The 12,135-nt window shown below is 39.8% G+C and overlaps 2 protein-coding genes across 2 annotated transcripts in view; both read right to left on the reverse strand.

Moving 5' to 3' along the window:
* Positions 1-3,899: 3,899 nt before the first annotated feature.
* LOC103512806 (sphingomyelin phosphodiesterase-like) overlaps positions 3,900-12,135 on the reverse strand; it is a 16,999-nt gene continuing 8,763 nt past the window's right edge. The window contains exons 2-4 of the mRNA XM_008477595.3: positions 5,249-5,469; positions 4,625-4,798; positions 3,900-4,223 (exon numbers count right to left, since the gene is read on the reverse strand). Of these exons, the coding sequence (XP_008475817.2) occupies positions 3,900-4,223; positions 4,625-4,798; positions 5,249-5,437 (687 nt within the window). The 5' untranslated portion in view covers positions 5,438-5,469. The remainder of the gene's footprint in view (positions 4,224-4,624; positions 4,799-5,248; positions 5,470-12,135) is intronic.
* Positions 5,053-8,194, reverse strand: LOC103512807 (sphingomyelin phosphodiesterase-like; the record flags this gene model as incomplete). The annotated part of the gene is given in 5 exon segments (XM_017445571.2): positions 5,053-5,153; positions 5,577-5,802; positions 6,108-6,292; positions 6,690-6,870; positions 8,024-8,194. Coding segments are annotated over 4 exon segments (739 nt in total), but the record flags the coding sequence as incomplete, so codon positions are not given.

A 12,135-nucleotide genomic window follows, 5' to 3' on the forward strand; every position in this document is an offset into this window, starting at 1 on the left:
CTTGTGCGGAGTTGTGCTTTATGGGCTGTCGAGACCACCAGCAGATCCGACATAATGGAAATGGGTTTAGAGTTTTTCCCTCTTTAGATTTTCAGCAGCCACCACACTTGATCCTATAATGCGCTAGGGGGGGGGGGGGGGGGGGGTGTAGTTGTGATTTTTACGCCATGATTGCAAAATGCAAACGATTCAGCTCGGTGCAATTCTTGAGACGGATCCAAATTTCGCAAGGAGTAGACTCGCTTTTTTTTCTCTCTCTTTGAATCTTTCGACCAGTGGTGGATGACAGGCCTGTCCTGTGACACGTGGAGTTATTGACCGAACGGAATGTGAAGTCGATTTTTTTTACTAGGCAGCCCAAATAGATTATTTTGATGAAGATCCACACACACTTACGAGTACCTTTCCATCACGGATAAGTTCCGTCTCCGTTCCATTTTATTTTTATCCAACTAGACTAGAATTTTATTGGACACCAGTTGAGTTGTGTTCATACCAGGCCATCAGTAGCTGATTTGCCTTCTGGCCTCGTGTAGGTAAATGTGTGATTCAACCAAGGAGCTCAAGTAGTGAAGGGAGGGTAGGTACCCTATAGCCCTATACCTCATGTGTTATAAAAGCGTATCCTAAAAAAAAAAAAAAAAAAAAAAAAAAAAAAAAAAACCCCACTGTAAACAAACCGCCATGTTGTGCTCATAAGAGTGGCGCGAATTTCGAATTTTGAGAATTATCGGGTTTATTAGTGCATGACTATGAACTTTTTTCACACAAGAGCTTATTTTATCAATAATGATGAAATAAGCTCTTTGTGCTGTTATTTTACCTGGTTTTGGTTTTCAAAATTTGAAATTCGCGCCACTCTCATGAACACCATGTTGTGCTTTTTTTCATTTTTTGAAGGATACACATCGGGATCGTTACTTCTCCTCCCCTACCTTATACCTCCATGGATTCAACCATTAGTACGTGGCCACAACGGCAACCATGGACCATTGAACCTTGCCGAGACCATCGACAAGAGGAGAAAAAATACTCAGCTCAATTACTTGATTTTCTGCGAGGGTCGATATTATGGTCAGTGCTCTGTTGAGTACGCTTCTATTCATTAGCATGGTTTGTTTATTTTCTCTTGGGTCGGTACTAGGCGAGGGGATTACACCACTGTTTCTCCGGTCGGTCGGCCGGCCGGTTTTCCATCGAGGACGCCTACTTATGCAGTCGCCACTGGTTAAAACTATTAACGGTTTGTATTTTAATCTCGGTCGAGAGAAATAGAAGAGACCGAGTCTAACATTTAGTGGAAATAGTGGTGTAAATGTTAACATACAGGATGTCACGTAATTCATACGACAAATCCTATTATACCGGGTGGTAGACAACTTGAACAGAGATGTAGGTACACAAGTTCTTAAGTCTAAACACTCTAAACCCAAGCAGCACGTAAAAATCGAGTTTTGAGAAATCGATTTTTGCGGGAAACAGCTTTGATGTTAAAGATTTCCATTAATCAGCCTATAGTTAGCTTGAAGTCTAGTGCTCTGTCTTGTAAGCGCTAGGTCGCGGGTTCGATTCCGACCCGGTGCGGATTTTATCCTAAGCAGATAAGGTTCGTTCTCAGAACGGCTGGCTTTCTCCTATCCTGTCCTCCTTCTCTTATCGCTTTTGGGACGATAAGACCTTAGCAGTTCCTTCTATCCAACACCTTCTTTCAAAGAGTTAAATAATTGTTGTACTTGTAAACATACAGACCTGGTTAGGCTGTGACCACCCCTGATTTCAAGTTATTATGCTTGAGTGTATTGTACTTGCAGAACCCCAGAGGAGAACCAATAAAAAAAAATCCCTTCGCCCAGGGATTTTTTATGAATATTTCCCCATTGCTGCTGCATGCTGTATGGTTTATGAGATTCTGGAGTGCCAGGGAAGCAAAAAATGAAAGATGACCAGAAAGGGAGAGAGGGAAATGAATAGAAGGAGGGAGAGAAATGCAGTTGAAGAGTGAGAGAAAGAAAAAAAATAAAGTTAGGAAGAGAGAGAGAGAGAGGGGGAGAGAAAGAGAGAAAGAGAGAGAGGGAGAAAGAGAGATAGAGTTAGGGAGTGAAGGGACATTGTGGGAGAAAGAGGGAAAAACAGAGGGAGGGAGAAGCTGCATTATTCTGATGCAGAGACAAAAATGTAATACGTTTGAGATTTTCAATTTAGTATCTACCCATATTTATCTGACGTAAGCGAATACATAGCATTTACTACCTATTAGAATCTATACGGGATTAGACCCCAATGGTTGTTCCCCGAAATAGGTAGATCTACCAAGGTACCTACATATGTCCCCAAAAAGATGATATTCTGCCAGTTGAAGCCAGGCAAACGGGATTAGACCCCATCAATGGTTGTTCCCCGAAATAGGTAGATCTACCAAGGTACCTACATATGTCCCCAAAAAGATGATATTCTGCCAGTTGAAGCCAGGCAAAGAATGAAATCTGTTACCTAAACTACTGGTCCGAATAAATCGGAGTAAAGATTGATCCGTTCCTAATATTCTGAACCAGATAACCAATATTTTGGCTTAAACGGAAGTATTTAATCAAATGTGTTTGGTTTCTTGGTTTTTCAACTTCAACTCCACATTTTGATTACAGGTTTCGTGTTTTTTGAACCAAGTACAAACCAATTTGGATCAAAGGTAATGACGACTGGGTCTAGTTTTTTTGTGTAATGTCCCACAATATCAAACGTCAAAATATTGAGTCAAACGACTCAATACTATAATTGAAACGTTTTCCTCGCTTCATTCAAAGTGGAAGCATTCTCCTAAAGGAGCTCTTCCACCAAACTACTGAACCACATATTCCGACCTGTTTCGCAGGTAACCTCTTCATGTGACCAGACCCTGGAGTGATGGACAACTCCAGCAACAATGGTGCGTTCAAGTTAAGTTGTATAGCGTGTCAGCTATTGGCGTCCCTGGTTCTCAATCTGCCAGCGGGTAATTCCAAAGAAGAAGTGTCCACGAGCGCCATTTCCCTTTGCGTGACCTTTTTCGGACAACCAGAAGATCTGTGTCAAGGAATCATCGAAGGCAACTTGGTAAGGACTTTTCTTTTTTAGGGTACCTACCTATAGCGCACCTGCCATGTATGCCCTTAGGTCACGTGTTCTATTCCCGCCCGGGGCGAACATTGTCCTAAACCGATAAGGTTCGTTCTCGGAACGGCTGGCTTTCATAATGGGAATAATAGAATAGAAATCTTTCAGGGACAGGGAAATATCGCAGGAGAAATTCAATGGGTTTCAGTGGAAACTTGAAGAAAAATCGAATTGAAAAAATGGTAGTTTTTAAAGAGATACAAAAAAATCTTTTTCTCAAGCCTCTGGTTGTGTTTGAGGGAGGGTTTTACCAAAGCAGGGAATCTTATCTTTTAGTAAATTTTGTTTTCTTTTCAATGGTGCAATCAGTTTTTTATTATCTTTATTGGTTCAAGAGATAAAGGGGTTTTAAGGGGACAAGGTATGAAAAATGTTGAAAAAAAGAAAATCCTTCATAACTCCGCCCCTGTTGAAAATCGGATCTGTCCAGATAGCTTTTTCTGGTAGCCCTTTAGGCCCTGCATCAACCCTCAAGCGTTGTACAGTCGTTCGCGGGACACCCTGTATATAAATAAAAATAAAAAAAAAAGTTGTACCCAACTCAGGAATCGTCTTTGCGCCGAAAATTTCCAAAAATACCTATAAGTATGGACTAGAATAAATGATGTCGGAATCAATTCTTTTTTGTTTCGTCAGAAAAGTTCGCTCCGGGTGGGGTTTAAACCCAAAATATCCGAAACAAAAGTCTAGAGGTCGATACCTACGTTTGAATTTCCTTTCGGTCAGAATTAGGGCGCGACCTTCTAAGTTTAACTAAATTTATCGGGGACAGAAAATTCAGAAAGTTTTCGTCCTCGTGTCCTGTCGATATCGAACCCAGAACCTCTGAGTTCTGAACCTACCTTGTGCTTCTTGATCTGCTCCAGTGCACTTCGTATCACATCGAGCGGCATATCACAGTTGTCATAATGGCCATATTTCGTGGCCCTATCAGTCTCTGACGAAGCATTTGGTTGATCAACACGACAGCATAGAGGAGCAATACAGTGGGCGGTCTTGCCTGCTAAGTATTTAGGATCGTAGTGGATGTCTGTGAGTTGAATGATGGAGATTTCATCACCACTGGCAAGATACTGAAATGTTGAAGATGGGTTTTAGTTCAAGAGCCTGTTCCAGAAAGGAACTACCTACCCATTTAGCAAATATTTTTGCTTCAAAATTACGAGGGGGACTATAAAATTCTACAATGGTTCAGTAAACTATTGAACTCGCTCAGACAATTGGACCTAAGAAAGGGCTTTCATAGGCCCGATTGAGCCCAATAGCATATTGAGCAAATAATGTTTTTTTAGAGGTGTTGAACTTGGGTGCCAAAGTTTATTAATAATTACCAAAACCGTTCTCGAGAATTATTGTGAAGAAGAATTTCCTAAACATTGTCAGAAATGTGGTTATTCAGGAACCTACGAGCAATGTTACTTTTAATATCTAGCTTCAAATGATGACTCTCCCGATTTTCGGCAGTAGCACTTACTCGGGACTCACTTGGTGCGGTTATCCGGTCCACTTTTGTTCCATAGTTCGTGTCCACCTGCCAGTCTACTTGTGGACCGTTCTTCACCGAACAGTTTGAATTCTCGAGAACGGTCCCACATACTCTTTCCGGAGTGAGTGGGATTCCTTGGTCCTTGAGATCAAACAGGACGTCCTGGAATAAAATATGTCGGTAGATTAATATAGTTGTAATACATTTTAATTTCTATTACTAAAGTAGGTATTTTTTTTTTGAAGAGGTTTGATAGAGAGGTCCGAAACTGTTACCAACGGAGGTCCTATCATCCCGAAATCGAAGAAAGAACGAGGACAGGATAGTCGAAAGCCAGCCGTTCCGAGAACGAACCTTATCGGTTTAGGACAATGTTCGCCCCGGGCGGGAATAGAACACGTGACCTAAGGGCATACTGCTAGTTACACTAGACACTTCTTTTTCTTGTCCATTGTTGTCATCTTTGGCTGTGTAACAGTATCGGTATGAATCGAAATCATTGAGGGATATGACTGTATTCACATAGTCATTTCATCATCTCTTCCTTAGCCCTTTGATAGCATTGATAAATGCTTCCGCTATGCTCATGAATCCAGATTTAAAAGTCCTTACCAAGTTGCCTTCGATGATTCCTCGACACAGATCTTCTGGTTGTCCGAAAAAGGTCACGCAAAGGGAAATGGCGCTCGTGGACACTTCTTCTTTGGAATTACCCGCTGGCAGATTGAGAACCAGGGACGCCAATAGCTGACACGCTATACAACTTAACTTGAACGCACCATTGTTGCTGGAGTTGTCCATCACTCCAGGGTCTGGTCACATGAAGAGGTTACCTGCGAAACAGGTCGGAATATGTGGTTCAGTAGTTTGGTGGAAGAGCTCCTTTAGGAGAATGCTTCCACTTTGAATGAAGCGAGGAAAACGTTTCAATGAGGGATATCACTGTATTCACATAGTCATTTCATCATCTCTTCCTTAGCCCTTTGATAGCATTGATAAATGCTTCCGCTATGCTCATGAATCCAGATTTTCTCTTTGGTTCGCTGACTTTTTTGAGCAGATTGCAATGGGTTGAGTCTGCCACTTCTGATGTCATAATATCACAAAGGATTTTGGTTTTCCGTTTTTCATCGTAGTGCTCCTTATTTGAGCCTTTCAAGTGATTGCTGGAAAAAGGGTTGGAAAGGGTTAAAATATGTTGGTATTTGATTTTTGTCCCACGTGTTCAATTAAAAAAATAAGAGATTTGATAGAGGAAACTGTAACCATGGAGGTTTTATCATCCCGAAATCGAAGAGAGGAAGGACAGGATAGGAAAAAGTATTTATACCTATGGGGAAAAAATGCTTCCATAAACACTCACAAAAGAAAAAAAAATTGCTGCCTATTCCAAATTTCTATGCCTAATTAATTAAATTGAATATTTCGTCATTGATCATGAATTGAATTGAATCATACTCAGAATACTCACTAGAAATATTTATCAAACAAAGCATTGTCATCCATCATTCTAATAACAAACTTGCTAATCTCCTCTGGTCTTGTTGATTCCAGCCCATATTCCTCCTTGAAACTATACAGCTTGATCCAGTCAGGCTCAGAATCGTTCACTATGCTGGAAATGTTGTACGTGTAGGAATCGAAATCTGTTACCTCCTGTAGAAAAAGAGAATTTTAATAAAATTTTGTTAAGCAATGCTTGTCACAAGTTCCCCGATTTATACACTACTCCTAATTTTATGATTTGAATTGGACCCGAACTACCAACCTGATTTGTAAGATTATATTCAAACCAATTATTTATCATTTTTTTAGTCCACTTTTGTACTTGATCATTTTCAGTGTTTTTCATTAATTTGAGGTGATTCTCTTCAGTCTTTGTGACCAAAACGGAGAAGAAGTGCTTTTATGGTATCTAAAACTGCTTTATTACCCGAATTACTCGAGCCCACTCTATTTTAATAGTAAATTGCAGGTTTGAGACAAGACTTGAACTTTTGACGTGAAGGCATTTTACAGGATTTTCAAGAACAAGATCTTCCTCCCAACTTACCCAGGTTCCTCTCGCCACTTTGTACAGTCTATAGTTAGGATTAACATTGTAGTAGGACGTTATGCTTCCTCCGTTATAAGCAACATTGGTAGCGCGGCTTGAGTTGTTCTTGTCATAGAATATAGTGATGTCTTCATAATGCGTATGTCCATTGAACTCAGCTGCGATTGTGTACTCGAATCTGTTGGCGCATAATTAGGTAAAGTAGGTAATGTCAACAATGTAATCACAATAATGATTGTCATAAAATGCACTTGGAAGTAGTTAGAACTTTTATTCTACCATGAAATTATTACCTACGCATAATTAGGTAAAGTAGGTATTGTCAACAATGTAATCACAATAATGATTGTCATAAATGCACTTGGAAGTAGTTAGAACTTTTATTCTACCATGAAATTGTCCATTATCTAGGTAGGTATGTAGGTAACTTAGGTTAGGTAATACCTACTCGATCCCTTCTCGTAATAATTTTACTATGCTGGAAATTTAGGGTACCTCCAACTTCTATCGTGTATAGTGGTCAGCGTGGCAAATTTTGGATCCGTTTTTTGAAGAGGTTTGACAGAGGGAACTGTAACTGCTATGGTCTTATCGTCCCGAAATCGAAGAGAGAAGGAAGACAGGATAGGAAAAAGCCAGGGTTCATGTTTTTGATATCATGTTAAGTACCACCCACTCTAAAAACTGCTACTAAAATCCTTCGGTCTTATCCACTTTAAATGGGTTCCAGTCGATGTCAATCAACTTCGACTGTAGTGTAGATGCTTTCGAACAGTGAGGTTTTTTTTTTCTATCGGAAAACAAAATTTGTTTGTGACCCACCTGAAAAACAAACCTGTCGAGAAGTTGTGTTTTTTTTCTATAAGTTACTCAAGTGCAAGATGCCTATGCTATCACTGATTGTCCTAGGTAGGTATCAATAAAATCACACACGTTACAGGCTGGACTCTAGGGTCGTGACTAGAATGACAAAACAAGCCAACTCTAGATTAGGTATTAGGTCCATCTCTTGACCTTTGTCGCCAATGAAAAATAGGAGAACGGTGTTGACTTGAATACTTAGTTCAGTCCTCAAGTATTGCTTCCTTAGTTCTTTACTTCGCTAATGCTAGTCGATTTTTCAATATTCCTACATTTCTGCTCTGATTATGTTCCTACCTACCTACCCCTGTTTAAGCACCTAAACCATCAAGCAGAATAAATTAATAACATTGGGGTTTTTCTTAATATACCTACATACCTACCTGTCTATGATTTTCCTATATTCTCGTTACGTGTGTAGTATTTCCACTAGCTTAAAGTAAATGGCCCTGGTTTATGGTTTAACATACCTGTTTATAATTTTCCTATATTCTCGTTGGAACACTTGCATAGTATCTTCACTACCAGGCGGGATATGAGATAGGATATGAACCTTCTCGTTACTCTTCTCGGCTTCCAATAGGGTGCTTGCTAACCAGCTCAGCTGATCATTTGGGTCCACGGGATACAACACATTCCACCTGGAATTAGAAGAAAAATTTCAAGAAATTAAAGGAAATTTGATGTTTTCAAAATATTTCGAGGAACTTACTACCCACTTGACTACTAGGTGATTCTCCCAAAATAAAAGTTTCAAGTCCTGTTCGGACATTATATAAAGTCTGTATTTTTTTCATTCATTTATTGATATTAGGGTCCTTAGTTATTGTGGGTCAGCGAGCTTGTAGAATTCACTTGAAAGAAACGTGCCCCGAATTTCCGACAGGGCCCAAAATCTAGTGAGAGAATTTTCTTTCTCATTGAAGACTTCTGCCAAATTTCATCAATATTGAACATACCATCCTTCTTTATTTTCTCGTTTATCTTTGTTTCAAAATAATTTTCTGCAAATTTATTTGTAAAAATAAAACAAAAAATAGTATTATTAAAAAAAAAAAAAAAAAAAAAAAAAAAAAAAAAGAAGGGAAAAGCAAAGAAATGTGAAGAATTCGGAAATTCAAAGACATTTGCCTGCCTTCCGGAAATGCCTTCACGGAAAATCAAAACCATTACCTGAGCCAACCTAATAGCTAGTTTGTGGAAGGAAGCGCCTGCCTTGTAAACACTAGATCAGGGGTTCGATTCCTTCCCGTGGCTAACTCAATCCTAAACAGATAAGGTTCGCTCTCGAAACGGTTGGATTTTTATCATGTACCTACACCTACACCTACCCCTTTTTTCTTCGATTTTGAGACCTTCAACCTCCTTTGTTCCTCTCTAACCTTGGAAAAAAATTCAACTTGAAATTGGGGGTTATTCCCACCCAAGTACAAACATGTTTTTCTGAATTGGAATTTCTCGGTTGCACCTAGGGTTTCCCGGTTGTACCTTAGGATTTCCCGGTTTTCATTCCGATTTCCCGGTTGTACCTAGGATTTCCCGGTTGTACCTACACATTGACGGGATGAGTCTCATGATTGCCAATGATCGGAATGACCGGGTATAAATAGGTAGTGATTAATGTCTTTATTAAGAAATGGATATCAAAGTATGATGTCCACATACCCTTTATGTGTTACAGGTAAGTTTAGTAGAAAATAACTATCTACCTACATAGGTGTACAACTGTACATATATGTATAATGTATAACCCATCAGTGCCTAGTTGGGTAGGTTTTTGGTTTTTGTTGATCGTGAAATAGGTATTAGATATTATAGTTATTTATAGCATTTTAGGAGAAGTTTATCACTACTACTGTTAAAATGAGGACTAAAAAACGTATTTTTTTATTTATTCGAACCAGTGGGTGGTACGATTACCGAATACCGATTACCTACTGACCAACTTATTTAAAGTTCTAATTACCTTAAATCACTTTTTAGAAATAAATGGGTATTTCTTACCTGACAATTAATTTATTCAATTTTCCAGTAATCTGAAAGCACTCAAAACTGTGTTGAATTTAAATTATCGACCGACTTTAACGTGACGCGAAGTCCACTTTCAGAACATAATCAAACGTTAAGCTGTTTCGGCACTATGAATTTACAGCCCAATTAGGCGTCCCTATTGGGTATTTTAAGTACCTATAACATAATAAAATTAATTTATTATTGGGTATCTACTTAGTTAATTTATTTTTTGTCGTTTTATTAATAAGTAGATACATATTTACCTAAAGTTCAAAACGATCTATGGCAGATGTCAGTTCTACGTTTGCTGAACAGTTTGTGTAGAAACTGGACGCCATAGCCAGTGGTGTTTACACGACTCGACGAGCGTTGCGTCGCGTAAACGTAAAGGTTAGGTTACGCACTGTGTAATAAGTTATAACTATTAATATGTAGGTAATACTTGTAATACGCACACTTATCGGCTAACTTACGTCTAGCATGAGACGTAAGGAACGTATCGGTGACGGATAAATGTGCGTCGACCCTAATCGAACTTATCTGAAATCCTCAACTTCCCATTGGTTGAAGAGAAATGAAACGTTGCGTTGCTTTGTAGAGCTGAAAAAACAACAACACCAACAGCTTTGACATCACATTCCGTTCGGTCAATAACGCCACGTGTCACAGGACAGACCTGTCATCCACCACTGGTCGAAAGATCCAAAGAGAGAGAAAAAAAAGCGAGTCTACTCCTTGCGAAATTTGGATCCGTCTCAAGAATTGCACCGAGCTGAATCGTTTGCATTTTGCAATCATGGCGTAAAAATCACAACTCCACCCCCCCCCCTCCCCTCCCCTCCCTCCGATAGCGCATTATAGATCAGTGGTGTGGTGTGAATATCTAAAGAGGAAAAACTCTAAACCCATTTACATTATGTCGATCTGCTGGTGGTCTGACAGCCCATAAACACAACTCCCCACCAAAGATAAATAGCTCATCCCCAAAGGTTGCAAGCTTGGTTGGTAGCGCGTCTGCCTTGTAAGTTGTAAGTGCTGGTCCGCGGGTTCGATTCCTGGGGGGGACTTTATTCTACAGAGATAAGATTCGTTCTCGAAACGGTTGGCTTTTCTCCTTTTTCTCTTTAATTTCGTGACGATAAGACCTTAGAAGTTACAGTTCCCTCTGTCAAACCTCTTGGAAAAAATATCTCCGGATACACCACTATTACACCGACACCGCACTCCACACCGCATGCATGTGTAACTCCTGCTCCATGTGTACTGATGCAGCTCACCGGTAAATCGAAATCCGTTCGCGCAAAAATAAACACATATACGGCAAATGAAAAGACATATACATACCTACATATTTATTTATACATAGGGTAAGTGTACCATTTATTCGCCCATCTAAAAAACGTACCATTTATTGGCCCACCTGTGGGTCTACGCCACATAAGTCTGAACTGGACGAACTTTTTCAAGATCCAATGTCATCAAAAGAAAGGGCTTAAAGAATGCTATCGAACCAGGGGTATTCCAAAATTGTAGTCATAAAAACAAAAATTAGAAAAATAAATGTTGGCAGGTGGGCCAATAAATGGTACGTTTTTTAGGTGGGCGAATAAATGGTACAGTTACCCTACGCTCTCACATGTATACAGGGTGTTCAACCTAAGATTGCCCATAGGAAATTAACCCGTAAAATCAGTTTTTCACCCTATAAAAGTCCCCAATACACTTTTCGGGTCTCCTAAGCATTCTCTGTTGAGGAACTTTTAACGAAGAATCGATTGGTGCAACTTTCAAGATTGTCCGACTTACAGTTAACGAGTTACGGGTTCAAGACTCGGCAAAAAAAAAACGCTTTTTGAAAACTCCTAAAAAATAAAAAATGTCTTCAATCGATTCATCGTCAAAAGTTACACAAGTCAAAATGCTAAGCGGACCCGAAAAGTTTACTGGGGACTTTTATGGGGTAAAAAACTGATTTTACGGGTTGATTTCATATGGGGCAGTTTCGGGTTGAACACCCTGTATGTATTTATATTTATACACATCGTTTTGGAAATCCGTAATACGTTTAATTTGTTTTAATTGATAAGAAGAGATGATAATGTGATCTATAGTGGTGGCTCCCATGGCGTAGTGGCCACTGCGCTCGCCTTGCACGCGGGAGACCCGGGTTCGATTCCCGGCGGGGTCAAGAAATTTGTATCATCCAAATGATTGATTCCGTGACTGGCTGTTGCGGGGCCCACTCAGCCTCGTGAGGAAAATGAGTAGCTATGACATATAAATGCGCATAGCGACCGGTGCCAGCATGGTAGGTAAACATTGGATTTTAGGATTATTGAGATATTGGGAAAATCCAACAATGCTGCAGTGAGCACCAAAGTTGTGACATAATAACACAAAAAAACTGCATTTACATTTACATTGTAATAATAAAGGAAGGACGGACTAAAAATTGCGATTTACCCAGAGGGCCATCGAGAGATGTATTTTGGGAATTACTAGGATCATGGGCGTATCCAGCATCGGGTTTGGGGGGGGGGGAGGCCGCGGTTAACGGGTGGGACGCCCC

This window comes from Diaphorina citri, unplaced genomic scaffold (assembly GCF_000475195.1).
Source record: "Diaphorina citri unplaced genomic scaffold, Diaci psyllid genome assembly version 1.1 scaffold886, whole genome shotgun sequence".
Taxonomy (NCBI): domain Eukaryota; kingdom Metazoa; phylum Arthropoda; class Insecta; order Hemiptera; family Psyllidae; genus Diaphorina; species Diaphorina citri.